The sequence below is a fragment of the Myodes glareolus genome, chromosome 8, assembly GCF_982192425.1.
Source record: "Myodes glareolus chromosome 8, mMyoGla1.1, whole genome shotgun sequence".
Taxonomy (NCBI): Eukaryota; Metazoa; Chordata; class Mammalia; order Rodentia; family Cricetidae; genus Myodes; species Myodes glareolus.
In genome coordinates this window covers 75755246-75772391 of record NC_142033.1, presented here as the reverse complement: position 1 = coordinate 75772391, position 17146 = coordinate 75755246, and the positions used below count along the sequence as shown (strand labels likewise).

The 17146-nt window shown below is 45.7% G+C and overlaps 1 protein-coding gene across 6 annotated transcripts in view; it reads right to left on the bottom strand.

The window, feature by feature from the left end:
- Nucleotides 1-17146, bottom strand: part of Sfi1 (SFI1 centrin binding protein) — a 55406-nt gene that overhangs the window by 9631 nt on the left and 28629 nt on the right. For all 6 annotated transcript variants that reach the window (XR_007235056.3, XR_015002777.2, XM_048450005.3 and 3 more), the window contains 11 exons: nucleotides 14883-14953; nucleotides 13707-13799; nucleotides 10644-10741; nucleotides 8327-8393; nucleotides 4126-4256; nucleotides 3311-3392; nucleotides 2900-3078; nucleotides 2317-2392; nucleotides 1749-1844; nucleotides 1328-1404; nucleotides 299-401 (listed from right to left, as the gene is read on the bottom strand). Coding sequence is in view for 4 of the 6 variants with exons in the window: in XM_048450005.3 (XP_048305962.3) it covers nucleotides 299-401; nucleotides 1328-1404; nucleotides 1749-1844; nucleotides 2317-2392; nucleotides 2900-3078; nucleotides 3311-3392; nucleotides 4126-4256; nucleotides 8327-8393; nucleotides 10644-10741; nucleotides 13707-13799; nucleotides 14883-14953 (1073 nt within the window). In the remaining 2 variants the exon portion in view is untranslated. The remainder of the gene's footprint in view (nucleotides 1-298; nucleotides 402-1327; nucleotides 1405-1748; nucleotides 1845-2316; nucleotides 2393-2899; nucleotides 3079-3310; nucleotides 3393-4125; nucleotides 4257-8326; nucleotides 8394-10643; nucleotides 10742-13706; nucleotides 13800-14882; nucleotides 14954-17146) is intronic.

Sequence of the window (17146 nt, the reverse complement as noted above, 5' to 3'; positions counted from 1 at the left end):
CCAGGGCCAGTCAGTAAGATCTGGTACTCTTCCAACAAGGACACTGAATCTCAGTGGCCTCCAGGCTTTATCAACATTTAATGTTGCGCAGGCGTCGTAAGTGCTGGCTCTGGCAAGAACTAGTTTGCTTTCTATATGACATTATTTTTTTAAAGAACAGTGATTCCTAACTCAGTACAAACAAACCTACAGTACCTACAGACATGCATGTCACTCTGAGAGTTCCTTATTAAGTGCCAACACCACATGCTGCTGGGATGTGACTCCCAAGCTTCCTGGTGACCAGTTTGTACCTTACCTTGGAGCATAGGGTCCTGTTGTACTGGGCTCTTGCTTGGGAGGTTTTTTTGGCCATATCCAAATGGGCCATGATGTTTTCCCTCCAACAATGTAATGCCCATCTGCAAAGACATGGGCCAGGTGAGAGCAGTGACCCCAGTTTGGAGGTCTGGGAGGCTTCTGTGAACCCCCTTACTCCTTTCTGAGTAAGGGCTCTGCCTCAGAGCACCTGTTCCACTGTCCCCCACAAAAGGTACTCAGTGTCAGCTCTGTGCTAGGTACTAGGCAGACTAGGCCCCAGCAGTACACAGGCCATCACTGAGTCTTCAGTTCTCGAGATAAAGACAACACAGCTGTAACCAGATGGCAACAATTCAGGTGATTCACATTGAGATAAGAAGCATATGAACCCTAGTGCCTACTTGCCAGAGGCCTGCTTTCTCATTCTGGTCTGAGGGACTACATGGAGCTTTGTGGGACTGCACAGGAGTGGCAGTGCTTAAAGTCCACAAGGTCCAAGCCTACACTCAGCCAGAACAGCATGAGCAGAGCAAATGCAGAGGGAAAAGGAACAGGGTTGTCCACCTGGAAAAGGGTGAGTTCAGAGCTTGGGTTATAGGACCCTCCAATGGGGAGAGGTAGAGATGGTCCTCATGGGGTGACTCTAGAGGGGCAGCTGGAAGGGACTGTCTGGGAGCTGACAGAGGACTGCAGACTCCACACAGGAGTGGGCATGAAATAATGCCTCAAGAGGCACAAGATATTAGGTGTGAGGCAGGGACAAAAGAACGCTCAGAGGAATAGGACAAGTGGGGTCTATGTGGGCCTCTGGTGAGGTGTCTCAGTGTCTCAGCTGTCTTCCAAGGTTACCCTGCACATGGCAGGAGATCAGGATATGCTGAGGTGAGCCAGAAAATGCAAAACTTTTTGCAAACTGTTTTGCAGAACAGTTTGGCTGCAAGAAAGCCAGAACTCCCACTTGAGCAGACTAGGCAGCTGTCTGCACGGCCTGGGGCAGAACTGCCCCCCCCACACACTGGAGACTCACCTCAGCAGCTGCCTGTTGTGCCACCTCTCCCTGGCTGCCACCTCCTGCAGCACATTCCTCACCCTGTTCTGGTAAGTCTGTGGGAGATGAGGAGGTCTCTGAAGGCCACCCTTCAGCCATACTTCTTGTACAAGTCAGCCTCAGCGGTGCATTGACCACAGTGGCTACCATACCCAAAGCTCTAAAGAGTATGGAGAAGTTGAAAGCCCATCCCAAGGCCAGCACCCACCCCCACTGTAATGTCCCACAAGGTCCAACTCCGAGCTAGACTCATAGAAACCAGCTTTCCAGGAAGGCTGGTACCCCAGGCAGCACTTTTTTGGGTACTGCTCTGTTTGAGCCTTGCCACATGAACAAAGAACACTGCCGAAACCTCCCCGCCCCCAAGCAGGGAGACCTGGAAGAAAGCTCTGGCTCCTACCAGCCACTTCTGCAGAGCCCTATGAAGCAGGGTGTGCTGACTGTGGAGAGCCGCTCGCCTCAGCTTTCGCTGCTCCTCTGTCCTCAGGGCCAGGCACTGTGCACAGGAAAGAGTGGGTACTGTGGGCCCTGGGGCTGGGGGAGGTTCACTGCAGCACTGACTCTATGTTACATTCTGAGAGCTCACATAAGGGGGATATACTAACTGAGCCTCAGTCTCATCCATTCATCCATCCATCCAGCTATCTCCCTAGGGGTTGGTGGGTATCAAATGAGCAAGTGTCCAACAGGAAATGCTGGACAGGGGCTGGCTTCAATGTTACACCCTTAGCAGAGTTTATGTGAATGCCAGACCAGGATCTTTACAGTAAGTTCAGATAAGAGCAACCGGACACATTAAGGATAAGAAACCTTGAGTCAATCCCTCACAAAGTGAGCTTGCACTGCCCCACTGTGCCTTTGACCAGAAGAACTGTGGAAGAGCCTATCTGCTTGCTCTGAGTCATGCAGACAAACAGCTCCACCTATCCAAAAGCCACACTCAGGCTGTGCCCATGCTGAAACCATACCTCACTCCACATGCTCCAGGACCAACGCAGGAGCCTTGCTGAGTGGAAGCGTGCAGCCAGTGCCCTGCCTATCCTCCTATGGGGAAACAGAAGAAGCTCAGCAGGGTCTAGACCACAGGGGCCTCAGGACTCCCCTCTGTAGCCCTAGGAGTGAGAGCTATCTAATGACCTGGGCCTTTCCAGGAAAGGGCATAGTGATTCAAAATTTTGCAAGCAACCTCATGGCTTCAAGGCCAGACATCTCTGCCTTAAACACAGGGGCTGTAAGCATTCCCCACTGTAGTCTTGTGGTCTGGTAAAAATTGCCACAACCTGCCCACTAGCCAGTGGTCAGCCACCTGATGGGCTCATTACTCTATGTGGCCACTGACCACAGTCACTCTACATGGATTCTGGGCAGAAAACAGGGTGTAGCTTCTGAGCATGAGAGCACAATGATGAAGCCAAAGGTGCTGTCCCTGTTTCATACTGTTTGTGGGACACATGACCAGCCCCAGCTGACACAACACTATGGGTGGGCACTTGAAGCCGCTGCCAAAGCTGGCCCGAGGTGGGAGGGGCTCTGTAGTAGAATGCTGCTCACTCTGTCCTCAATCCTTGGGCACTTTCCCTCCAGATGCAGAAAGCCTTCCTGAGCATCCTGCTGTGGTGGTGAGCACAGGCCATGGTCTGCCGCTCCCGCTCTTGGTGACATGCTGCTGCCTGCTGGTGCCATAGGAACCAGGACCTCCGCAAAAGCTGCTGCTCTGCCTGCAGGACAGCCTGAGACAGGATAGGAGGAGAGCAGATCAGAGGCTAAGGGAGAATCTGTGACCAGTAAAGAACTGCTTCCCCAGGCTGCCTGTGAATGTCCAGATCCTCCCAGGCTCAGGAGCACCAGGCAGGAGTCTGGCAGGGTAGGCTGGAGTTTGTGCAGCTTCCTGAAGAGCAGGCCAGGACAAGTGCTTAAATGGATCCTACACGCAAGAACCCACACAAAGAGAGAGCTACACACCATTCTCTCAGCCAAGCGGTTTTCTCGATGTTGAGACATCTTCTGCTGCCAGATAGCAAATACTTGCTTCTCTAATGTCTCCCTAAACACACGAAAATGAGAAAAACTGACTAAAAGTAAAGCACTTACAAAGAAAGACAAACTGATCTAATCGAGGCTGGTTTGGCTCTGATACCCCTCAGCTCCTTGACCTTTATAACTCTGTACATGACTATGGTTCTAAGACAGTGGCTCTCAGCCGTCCCAATGCTGCCACCCTTTAATACAGTTCCTCATGTTGTGGTGATCCCAACCATAAAATTATTTTTGTTGCGACTTCATAACTGTAATTTTGCTACTGTTATGAATTGTAATATGAATATCTGTGTTTTCTGATGGTCTTGGGTGACCTCTGTGAAAGGGTCATTTGATCCCTCCAGTGGGTCACAACCCACAGGTTGAGAACCACTGTTCTTAGACTCCAAAAGACCATATCTTATAGAATAGGAGCACAATACTGTAGGGAAATTACACAATGTGAGGCTCCATCAAAGTTCTCATTACAGCACTAATAGCAAACTCAGACAGTGCTCATGAAACAAGTGCAGAGGCATAGACACAAGCTGTTTTGTAATAAAGATGGACGAACATCTTCCCAGGGTAAGACTGACTGATTTTTTCCTGCTACATGAGGTCAAAAGGGTCTCATTACTGAAACCCAGAGGAACCAGGGACTGGGGGTTTGGAAACCAGTGAAGCGAAGTCATGGCATTATAGACTTTGCAGAGTTGGATTGGAGCTCTCTGTCCCAGACAGAAACTAACTGTGTAGCATACCTGTGAAAACGCACTGCTCTTGTGTGCAGGACTCGACTGTGCTGGCGCCATCGCCAAAGTCCGTACCATATATGGAAGGCGGCAGGCAGTGCTCTTTGCTGAAAATGGTCATCTGCTCTGGCCTGCAGTAACTAAAACAAAATGACAAATGGCCTTTGTGATTTACTTTTTTCAAATGAATGTTCAGAGTTACACTCTTCTGATATAAGATTTGCTTCTCATACAAGTAAGAAATGTCATGTTTGATCTTTGCCAATTATCTAGGTGAAAAATGTACCATGAGCTGGGTGTGGTGGTGCACCCCTTTAATCCCAGCACTCAGGACAAAGAGACAGGTGGATCTCTTTGAGTTTGATGCCAGCCTGATCTACATAGTGAGTTCCAGGACAGCCAAGACTACATAAAGAGATAGGCTTGAGTTGATCTGAACCTCACTAATCAAAAGGCCCTTGAACTTGGCAGCAATGCTCTACCCCTTGGGTGATAGCATTACAGGTGTGTGTCACCACACCCAGCTTCCAGATAAGCCCCAGAAGCATTCTGATATGGCCAAAGTCAGCTCATCCATGCAAATGAATCAACACTCATCTGGTGAGCACTGTGCTGGGCTAAGACAGGCAGGCCATACCCTTAAGAAGCTAAGGCTAAAAATTCTACCAAAGAACTTCTACAGTTCATAGACACTTTCAGAAATGTTGTAGGATACAAGATTAACTCAAAAAAAAAAAATCAGTAGCCCGGGCTGGAGAGATGGCACAGCCGTTAAAGGCTAGGCTCACAACCAAAAATCAGTAGCCCTCCTATACACAGATGATAAAAGGGCTAGGGAAGAAATCAAAGAATCAACACCCTTCATAATAGCCACAAATAGCATAAAATATCTCAGAGTAACCCTAACCAAACAAGTGGAAAACTTGTATGATAAGAACTTTAAATCTTTGAAGAAAGAAATTGAAGAAGACACCAGAAAGTGAAAAGATATCCCATGTTCTTGGGTAGACAGAATTAACATAGTAAAAATGGCAATCTTACCAAAAACAATCTACAGATTCAACGCAATGCCCAGCAAAATCCCAGCAAAATTCTTCAAAGACCTTAAAAGAATAGTACTCAACTTCATATGGAAAAGGAAAAAACCCAGGATAGCCAAAAAAAAAATCCTGTACAATAAAAGAACTTCTGGAGGCATCACAATCCCTGACTTCAAACTCTACTACAGAGCTACAGTACTGAAAACAGCCTGGTACTGGCATAAGAACAGACAAGAGGACCAATGCAACTGAATAGAAGACCCAGATATCAACCCACACATCTTTGAACACCTGATCTTCGATAAAGAAGCAAAAAGTATCAAATGGGAAAAAGAAAGCATATTTAACAAGTGGTGCTGGCATAACTGGATATCAACATGTAGAAGAATGAAAATAGACACATATCTATCACCATGCACAAAACTCAAGTCCAAATGGATCAAAGACCTCAACATAAAGTCAGCCCACACTGAACCTTATAGAAGAGAAAGTGGGAAGTACACTTGAACGCATTGGCACAGGGAACCACTTCCTAAATATAACCCCAGCAGCACAGACACTGAGAGAAACAATTAATAAATGGGACCTCCTGAAACTGAAAAGCCTCTGTAAAGCAAAGGACACAGTCAACAAGACAAAACGACAGCCTACAGAATGGGAAAAGATCTTCACTAAACCATCAGAGGTCTGATTTCCAAAATATACAAAAAACTCAAGAAATTGGACACCAAAAGATCACATAATCCAATAAAAAAAAATGGAGTACAGACCTAAACAAAGAACTCTCAACAGAGGAATCTAAAATAGCTGACAGAAACTTAAGAAAATGTTCAACATCCTTAGTCATCAGAGAAATGAAAATCAAAACAATTCTGAGATTTCATCTTACACTTGTAAGAATGGCCAAAATCAAAAACACTGATGACAACTTATGCTGGAGAGGTTGTGGGGAAAAGGGAACACTTCTGCACTGCTGGTGGGAATGCAAGCTGGTACAACCCCTTTGGATGTCAGTGTGGCGATTTCTCAGAAAATTAGGAAACAATCTTCCTCAAGACCCAGCAATACCACTTTTGGGTATATACCCAAAGGATGCTCAATCGTGCCACAAGGACATGTGTTCAACTATGTTCATAGCAGCTTTGTTTGTCATAGCCAGAACCTGAAAACAACCTAAATGCCCCTCCACCGAAGGATGAATAAGGAAAATGTGGTACATTTACACAATGGAGTACTACAAAGCAGAAAAAAATAACGACATCTTGAATTTTGCAGGAAAATGGATGGAGCTAGAAAACATCATTTTGAGTGAGGTAACCCAAACACAGAAAAACAATTATCACATGTACTCACTCATAGGTGGTTTTTAAATATAAAGCAAAGAAAGCCAGCCTACAAACTACAATCCCAGAGAACTTAGACAACAATGAGGACACTAAGAGAGACTTACATAGATCTAATCTACATGGGAAGTAGAAAGTATAAAAAGACAAGATCTCCTGAGTAAATTGGGAGCATGGGAACCTTGGGGGAGGGTTAAAGGGACAAGGAGGGGAGGCAGGGAGGGGAGCAGAGAAATGTAGAGCTCAATAAATAGCAATAAAAAAAAAAAGCTAAGGCTAGTCAGGTGTGATGGTGCACGCCTTTAAGCCCAGCACTCAGGAAGCAGAGGCAGGTGGATCTCTGTGAATCCAAGGACAGCCTGGTCTACAGAGTGAGTTCCAGGACAGCCAGGGCTACACAAAGAGACCCTGTCTCAGAAAAAAAACAACAACAAAAGAAGCAGCAGCTCAGGTTAACTGGAAAGAAAAGTTAGCACACAGCTATGTTAATGCAGAGTGACAAGCAAGGGTTTGAGAGAGCACCTAAGCTGACAGGATCGTGAGCTACAGAGAACTACAGGTACAGCAAGGGGCAGAAGCACACAGAGAGTCAGGAATGACAGAGGGCAGCGATGGAGACAGAGGAGCTAAGAAACATCTGTGCCCTTAACTCCCATTCCCATTCTATCCACAAATGTGCCAGTCTGATGGTGGCAGCAGATGATGTTGACAGGGGAAGGAGGACAGTGCCAAAACAACCGAGGGAATGTAGCTTGTGTCATCCTCTTACCCACTGCCAAGGATGGATCATCATCAAATGCACCAACATCCCTATTAAGTGTCAGTCTGACGTCAATATCTCCCATTTGGGGGCTAAAGAGATGACTCAGTTGTCAAGAGCAATTCCTGCTCTTTGGCACTCACATCAAGCAACTCAAAACCAGCTTGTTGCTGGACAGTGGTGGCACATGCCTTTAATCCCAGCACTCAGGAGGCAGAGGCAGGTGGATCTCTGTGAGTTTGGGGCCAGCCTAGTCTACAAGAGCTAGTTTCAGGACAGGCTCCAAAGCTACAGAGAAAACCCTGTCTCGAAAAACCAAACAAAACAAAACAGCACTAGTCCAGTTCTAAGGGATGGGACACTTTCTTCTAGCCATATAAGCACCTGCACACATCACACGCACACTTTTTACTTACTATTTATTTATTTTTGGTTTTTCAAGACAGGGCCTCTGTGTAACAGCCCTGGCTGTCCTGGAACTCACTTTGTAGACCAGGCTAGCCTCGAACTCACAGAGATCCACCTGCCTCTGCCTCTGAAGAGCTGGGATTAAAGGTGTGTGCCACCACTGCCAAACTACACACACATTTTTTACAAAGTCTTCATTTAGCATTCCAGACACCTGTGCCCAACTGTGAGAAATGACCTGGAAGTCACACTTCCCTGCTACCCTAGCTTATGTCTAAGGGAGCAAGAATTCTACTATACCCTTAATAAAGGTACAGTCTAAGACAAAGCAGGTATGCAGTAGACATCTCTTCCGTGGGGCAGGTAGGGTGGCACACTCCATAATACCAGCAGTTAGGGGAATGGGACAGATGGGTGCAGAAAACAAAGGGATGTGAGTGAGGACCTAAAAGCCTGAGAGGAGCCACTCCTTACCCCCAACAGTGTCTTCCAGCAATGAAGGAATGGGACTTGGGATGGAGGGTTTTACAGTTCCCTCCAAATACAGTAACCCCAAAAGCAGAACCAGGTCTCTTGGCATAGCCTTTCCCAAGCATCTTCCCAAAGCCAGAAAATCCCACTAGTAGGTGCCGAGCTGCCTGCTTTGGTGTGCTCTGTACCTGCTGGCATCTTCTCTGGTGCACATACCGTAACCAAACCCTGACACATCTGCGTAGGACTGTCACCCTGGAAGAGAGCACAAGAGAGCTGTGTGTCGGCACGGCCAGGTGTCAAGTCAGCTGTAAGACCGTACTGTTTTTAAGTCAGCTGTAAGACCGTACTGTTTTTAAGTCAGCTGTAAGACCGTACTGTTTTTAAGTCAGCTGTAAGACCGTACTGTTTTTAAGTCAGCTGTAAGACCGTACTGTTTTTAAGTCAAGCTGTAAGACTGTACTGTTTTTAAGGCAGCTGCTTCTAGGTACAGTTACTTCCTGAGGGGTTAGGGCACCCCAGGAGCTTACTGCTTACTGCTTACATCCTCGGAGTGAAGAACTTACTAACATGAAGTCATCGTCTCCTGACCTTGGGCTTTGGCTGGTTTTAAACTCCCAGCATTTCCTTGAGGTCTGTTTGGTTGATATTTTGCAGGGCTTCACCTGTGCCAGGCAAGCACCCACTGCTGAACTACACTCTAACCCCTGGCAGCTCACTGGGAACCTAATTAGACCACCAAGCACAGTAGGTCTGGGACTTAAGAGAGGACACCTCCTGAGCACCCTGAACTCCCTGGAGTCACAGCACCCTCGAGGTTTTTCAGGACTCTTGGCACACAGTGATACTAGTGCGATGATACATGCGTAGCCTTGTATGCCAGGACTTAGAATAATGGCACACCTTGACAACTCTGACTGAGTCAGGCTTTTTTTGTCTTTTTAAATTTTATGTGTGCTTTTAAAACCACAAGCCATAGATGTAGCTCAGTGGTGAGAGCTTGCCTAGCATGTGTGAGGAACTAGGTTTAATCCCAGCGCAGCAAAAAAAAAAAAAAAAGAGAAAGATAAATTTTATGTGTGTGTTACCTGCATGTATGCATGTGCACCACGTATGTCTGGTGCCCATAGGGAGCACTGGGTCCCCTGGAACTAGAGTTATAGATGGTTGTGGCTACCACATGCATTCTGCATTCTGGGAACTGACCTGGGTCCTATGGAAAAGCAGCCAGTGCTCTCCAGTACTGAGCCATCTTTTCAGCCCCAAATATTAGGATTCTTACTGACTAATTAAAGATATGCTCTGAAGCTGGGGATACAGTTTTGTGGTAGAACGCATGCTTAGCATGTGAAAAGAGCTGGGCTGGATCCCTAGAACAATAAGTAAATAAATAGTAAAAAACCCCAAAATTGGACCAGTAGCTGCAAGTTACACTGATGACACTGGAGGTGAAGGTCAAGACATTATTTAACATGATGAACGTCTCTGCAACAAGAGAGTCCAGGATTAGCGGCTGGAGGAAGACAGCCTAGCAACTTCTATTTCCATTTCTATATATTTGTAATTTTTCTTCATAGATATTTACTTAAAAATAAATGTATTTGTTAGGCAGAGGCAGCACATTTCTTTAATCCTAGCACTCAGGAGGCAGAGGCAGGTAGATCTCTGTGAGTTCAAGGCTAGCCTGATCTACAGAGCAAGTTTCAGGATAGTCATTGCTTCATAGGGAAACCCTGTCTTGAAAAACAAAAATAATTAAATAAAGAGATGTATTTAACAGAATGACTGGCTCTAAACAATCAAGGATATTCCTTATTTCCAGGAAGACCTAGCCCCAAATATCATCCTAACCTGACCTTTAACATTAAAAATTCACAGGGTCTTTTTAAAAATCTTTCGCTGCAGTGCAGGGGCTCAAACTCACCTTGCCTATGTTAAGCAAGCACTTTGCACTGAGCTACATCACCAGTCACAATGGACAAATACCAAGGGCCTGCAGAAGAATGGAGGCAGTGGTAGTGATCAAATAGGCACATACAGTGGTGGACAAGAGCCAATGCAAATTGCATCATCTCACCTCCCACGTGACCTGCCAAAAGCAACCACACCCAGGAGCCATTACTTTATAGTGTGAACTTCACCAAGATAAACCCCTTATGTTTTTTGATTGTTTGCTTGCTTGTTTGTTTTCTGTTTTGTTCTAGGTGACAGTCCTAAGTATGATACGTGCACAAGAGAAGATGCAAGCAAAGATACACACAGGTCTTGCTGTGCAGCCCTGACTGTCCTAAATCCTGCTCTGTAGACCAGACTGGTCTTGAACACACAGAGATCCACCTGCCTCTGTCTCCTGAGTGCTAAGATTAGGGTCTAGTCCACACCTGGCTAAAAGGCCTTTCTGAGCATGAGAAACTAACTCATGCCAGAGTAGCCACTTCCTCCTGGAAAACCCTGTCAGAATTACCCAGGGTCCCTAGAGAGCCCACGGCTGAGCTGAGCTCCTACCTGGAGTGGGTCCAGGCTGCATGCAGTGAGGAAGACTGCTTTCTCTCTTCCCTCTGCTCTAGTTGACACTGCCAGAGGTTCCAGAACCTACGAAGCAGCTGCAGAATGACAGGAAGAAAACAAGTGTATCATAGTGAGAAGTGAGAGGAGACCTCTGAGTGTAAGTGCCATCCCCCAGCACACTGTGACCTCACACAGGGAGCAGCCCAGTCACACTGCTGGCCTGGGGAGCCATGCTCTGGGCCACTATAATGGCTCTTCAAGTAGACAGTCACATGAAAACAAGTCTGGGTGCTATAGAAGAATTTTTTTTTGAAATAGGATCTCACTATGTAGCCCAGGCTTAAACACATGATTCTCTTGTCTCCATCTCTCAAGCACTATGATTATAGATACTGTATTATGCCGCTCAGCAGACAGTACCATTTTTCTTTTTTATTTTAAATAGATCTCTATTTATTATGTATGCAGTATTCTACCTGCAAGTATGTTCAAACACCAGGACACCAGATTCCATTATAGATGGTTATGAGCCACCATGTGGTTGCTGGGAATTGAACTCAGGACCTCTGGAGAAACAGCCAGTGCTTTTAACCTCTGAGGCATCTCTCAAGCCCTGTAATACCATTTTTCAAAGTCATTTTAAAAATTAAAACTCTTTACATATTAGCACTTGGGAAGCTGCTGTCAAAGTGTTTAACTTCCATGTCTAACCCTTTGGGTCTACTGTCTCATATTAGAACTACACAGATAAAGGAAAATTAAGTGATATAAAAAAGGAACAAACAAGCCAGGCATGGTAGCACACACCTTTAATCCCAGCACTTGGCAGACAGAGGCAGGCAGGTCTCTGTGAGTCTAACCTACAGAGCAAGTTCCAGAACAGCCAGGACTATTACACAGAGAAACCCTGTCTCAAAAATTAAAAATCAAAACAACAAAAACAAAAACAAAAAAGAACAGACATATTGAGAATGAGGATATAATAAAAACAACTAGCCTGATGTCTTCAAAGAGCCAATGTTGTTGTCAAGGAAAAGGTATACATTATGCTAAGTGAAATACGCTAGTCACAAAAGAACAAACAGTTAATGATTCTCCTTTGAAGTCTTCAAAACATCAAACTGATGGGGAGAGAAAGTAAAAAAGAGGTTGCCAACAGAACAACGAAACTGGTGGTCCATGGGTACAATGCAAATTTGGTGGTGTTTTCAAAAAGAGTCAGTGAAGTCTTGGCTGGTCTAGAACTTGCTATCAAAATAGTATATTTTTGGTTCAGCAAGATATTGAAGTGGGTAAAGGCACTTGTGATGTAAATCTGACCCAACTGAGGAACATATGGACATAGGAACCCATGCTGTGGAAAAGCGACTCCTTCCCTTACTTCCTCCTGCCTGCCCTTCACACATACATATATACATTTATACACACACACACACACACACACACACACACAGACATAAATGTACAGTTTTTTAAAAATTACAACTTTTATGTGTGTTGCTATAACTCAAAAACATAAGAACCAGGGACTGGAGGGACAACTCAGAAGTTAAGGTACTTGCTGATTTTTTTAAAAGACCAGAGTTTGGTTTCTAGCACCGACACTAGCTTTGGAGAATGTTGCTCTAGATTTGGTGCTGAGGAGACATGACCATGGAAGCACAGTCATGGGTTCCCATGGGGGGAAGGGCAGGAAGATGGAAAATGGAGTCAGTTCCGGGTTACACGGAAAGGCTGTCTTCAGACAGATAAGTGAGTAACAACAAATGTTCCGCGTGAGTCCTGACTGAACCCTAAAGTGAAAAGACAACATGAGGGACAGCTGTGGAAATCTGAAAATGGCCTGGATGGCAGTAAAGACTGCTGGTAATTTTGTTAGAGATTATAAAGATCTGTGGTATGTAAAAAAAAAATTGCTTGTTTGGGGTTGATGCATGCTGAAGTATTTAAGTGTTTTTATAACTTACTTTGAAATTATTTGGGAGAAAATTTGAAGCAAATATTAATGAATATTGAGTCTAGGCAGTATATAGACCATTATACTAGTTCTTTATGTTTTAGTCTGTGCTTAATCATTAAAAGAAAGAAAGAAAATAAGAAAGAAACCTACACTCAGAAATAAAACCAACAAAGAGAGTCATTGCCCTTGGTGAACACACACAGGGCTCAGCAGTTTCTATCACCTGGGCTGCCCTGAGCAGAGTACTGATTATTGTTTTCCTTTCTTTCCTTCTTTCTTTCTTTCTTTCTTTCTTTTTCTTTCTTTCTTTCTTTCTTTCTTTCTTTCTTTCTTTCTTTCTTTCTCTCACTCTCTCTCCTTCCTTCCTTCTTCCTTCTTTCTTTCCTTCTCTCCTTCCTTCCTTCTTTCTTTCTTCTCTCTCTCTCTCTCCTTCCTTCCTTTCATTTTTTTGTTTTGTTTTGTTTTGTTTTTTGAAACAGGGTTTCTCTGTGCAATGCTGACTGTCCTGGAACTCACTTTGTAGACCAGGCTGGCCTCAAACTCTCAGAAGTCCACCTGTCTCTGCCTCCTGAGTACAGGGATCAAAGGTGTGCGCCACCACCACCTGGCAAGTACTGATTTTCTTTTTTCTTTTTTTTTTATATTTATTTATTTATTATGTATACAATATTCTGTCTGTGTGTATGCCTGCAGGCCAGAAGAGGGCACCAGATCTCATTACAGATGGTTGTGAGCCATCATGTGGTTGCTGGGAATTGAACTCAGGACCCTTGGAAGAGCAGGCAATGCTCTTAACCTCTGAGCCATCTCTCCAGCCCCCAAGTACTGATTTTCTTAGTAGACTGGAGTGAGATGGGGTGAGTGGGGAGCCCTAAAAAAAGGCTAAAACAAATTTCTCTATTAGCGATACAGATTAGCAAATAAAATAGGCATTACTATTTTGGAGTATAAAGTTTCAATGAAGTGCCATGCACAGTAGTGCACACATATAATTATAGGACTCGGGAGTACTGTGAACTCAAGACCAGCTAAACAGTGATTTTGAGGCTGGCCTGAGCTAACCACACAGCAAAGCCCTGTCTGAGAGGGACAAGTCTCACCGTAGTATCACGCAGCTGGTGAGCAAGGTTCCTTCTGATTCGCCAGAGACGGGCCTGGGTCACATTATCTTTTAAGGCTCTGAAGCAAGAATGCTGTACACAGAAATGACACGGATTGAAAAGAAGCATCAGTGTCTGCAGACGTGTGAACACAAGGAAAGCAGTATCGGAAGCCTCTGTGGTTCAGGATCACTCCCTTTCTCTGGAGTTTCTCTACCTTGCACCTAATAGAACTGAACCTACCTCAGTAATTCTCAGTAATAGCTCTCAGTAACAACTGGCTTCACACAAAAACATGCCCTTGCCTCTGAACAGGAGACTGACTCCCCATTACGCACAGAAAAAAGAATTTTAAAAAGGTTGAACACTGGGTAGGTATGGCACCCATGCTTTTAGTCCCAGACTTGGGAACCTCCTGGAGTTAATGTATATATTCATTTGCATAACTGTAACTGAGTCTGTGATGGAGGGTACCCACTGTCAACTTGACAGCAGCTAGGATGGGGTGGAATCAGGCCTCTGGCCCCTCCTAGTGGGGGACTGGTTCACAGAAGTGTGCAGACCCACCTCACTCCTGGCTGGGATCCAGGGCTGCATGCATAGAGAAAGGCAGCTGAGCAACGTAACCAGCTGTTTCAAGCTCCTGCTGCCTTGACAGACTGTTTGCTTAAATGAATTCTTGTCATCTCTGACTTGCTTTTACTGGGATATTTTATCACAGAAACAAAAGACACTAGGACAGAACCCTTAGGTCCACATTCCCAGTTCTGTCACTACCTAAGCAAAGTGCCAGAGGGAAGAGGCTAGATTAGGTTAGGGATTTCCCAATTGTGTTCTTTGGAGCATCAAAAGCTCCTAAAGTCTCTGAAGGCCAGCTCCTGAGGTGTGGGCAGCCCACAGGACAGGACCCAACTCTCCAGACCTTGATTCAGACTTAGAAACAGGACTTCTGTCTGTGTTATACACTGGGTCTCAGCCACTCAAAAGAGGCCGACTGTAAATCCCCAGGATCAGATCCCCTGTGAGGTCCCTTAACAACTCCACATCCCTGACTCTCAGTTTTAAAATGTGAACACAGACTACAGCCACTCAGAACTGGCTGCACACAGGGGCTAGTATCGGGGGGAGGTGCCAAGCGGATGCCACCATGGCTGCCCCAGACCCCGGTACTCTTACCAGGAGGTAATGCCGGTGGTGTTCTCCTGCCGCTGCATGCTGGGCAGCCCCTTCTGCCTGCAGCAGCATGTCTGCAGGAATTCCGTTAAGGCCTCCAGTCTATCAAGGCTCCTGGCCTGACACAACAAGAATGCTTCCTGTGAGCCACCTAAAGGGCATGGCTCTAGCATAACAGGCCTGCTAGGCAGGCTGATAACCGCCTGTCTCCTCCTGGAGATTCAGGGAAGCACAGAGAAGTGCTAACAAAGAGCCAGGTCATGCCTCTACCCTCTTGATGCCCATCCAATGAACCGCAGAGTCTGCCACCAAGTTCAACAAGCATTTGGAATCATCCCTGAGCCAGCAGCCTTGTGGTCTGGTAAGATGACTGAGCTGGGAGTGTTAGTTATCTTCATATCTTTTCTAATCTCGTAATCCTCACGTACTCAGTTAACAACCCATGTGCTCTGATCCTGAACCTTCTCTCACAGCCTGCTTCTCTTCTGTACAGCACCTGACTTGTTCCTCACATGAGTCCTCACAAAGCTGGGCTCTCTGGGCAGTCTCTCTCCTCTAATCTAGGCCCATATTCTCTTTTAAAGAAAACTTAATGTAGGGCAGGGGTGGCGCATGCCTTTAATCCCAGCACTCGGGTGGCAGAGGCAGGTGGATCTCTATGAGTTTGAGGCCAGCATGGTCTACAGAGTGAGTTCCAGGACAGACAAAACTACACAGAGAAAAAAAAATCCTGTCTTAAAAACAAAACAAGACAAACAAACAAACAAACAACAAAAAAAACAACAAAATTTCAAATTACATTCATCTGTGTTTGCGTGCATGCATGTGCCACGGTGAAAGCTAGGCCAGAGGACAACTTGCAGCCATCTGTTCTTTCCTTCTACCAAGTGGGTTCCAAGGTGCAAGCGCAGGTTATGAGGCTCGGCAGCAAGCTATCTCACTGGTTCTAGGAACATCTTGGCTAAAGCACAAATTCAAGGGCATTGATTCTTATGAAAACTCCCGAAGCTTACGAGTGCCCCCAGGATGAGCAAATCCCTGAGTGTGGTACACAGGGCTCTATGGGAGGTCCCCAGACCACACTGACTGTCTCATGAGCCATACTTACCACACATTTTTGTTTCGTTTTGTTTTCTGAGATAGGTTCTCACTATGTAGCCTTGGCTGGCCTGGAACTCATTATGTTGACCTGGTTGGCCTCAAACTCAGAGATCTGCCTGTCTCTGCCCCAAGTGCTGAGATTCAAAGTGTGTGCCACCACGCCTCATCAGTAAACCTGTGTAAACATCCAGCCTCTGCCAGATTTATGGTCACCTAGGACTTCTGTTCAGCTCAGATGTGTCTTCCTTACCTGAACCTCCTGGGAGGCCAGAAACCTTTTACTTTATTATTATTTTTGTTGATTTCTTTAGAGACAGGGATTCTCTGTGCAGCTTTGGAGCCTGTCCTGGAACTCACTCTGTAGACTAGGCTGGTCTCAAACTCACAGAGATCCACCTGCCTCTGCCTCCCGAGTGCTGGGATTAAAGGTATGAGACACTACCACTGAGTGCTTTTTACTTTAAAATACAAAACAAAAAAGTCTGAGATAGAGTCTGGATGTGTAGTCAGGCTGGTCTAGATTTAAGATCCTTCTGCCTCACTGTTCCTGAGTGCTGGGTACATAGGCATGGTTCTGGGTCAAGGCCTTAGGAGCGCTATCACTGTCAAGACCGCTATCACTGTCAAGACCATTTTTTCATATCTGTTTTCCCATTGGACAAGGAGTGCTGTGAGTCTTTCGTTTCCCTCAGGCACTTAGTTTGTCTGTAAATTTGGTCCAGCCAGAATCACTTGGGAAGGGACTCTATCTGAGAAAATGCCTCCATCAGATTGGCCTGTAGGCAAGTCTATGGGGCATTTTCTTGATGAATGACTGATGTGGTAGGGCCCAGCCCATGAGTGGTGCCAATGCTGGGCAGGTGGTCCTGGGTTGTTTAAGAAGCAGGCTGAGGGCCGAGTAAGGGTGGCGCACACCTTTAATCCCAGCACTTGAGAGGCAGAAGCAGAAGCAGGTAGATCTCTGTTGAGTTTGAGGCCAGCCTGGTCTACAGTACGAGTTCCAGGACAGACTCCAAAGCTACACAGAGAAACCCTGTCTCAGGAAAGAGAGAGAGAGAGAAGTAGGTTGAGCAAGTCTTGCAGAGCAAACCAGTGAGCATCATTCCTCTCCTTCAGTTCCTACCCCAACTTCTCTTCATGATAGACTATGAGCTGTCAGATGAAAC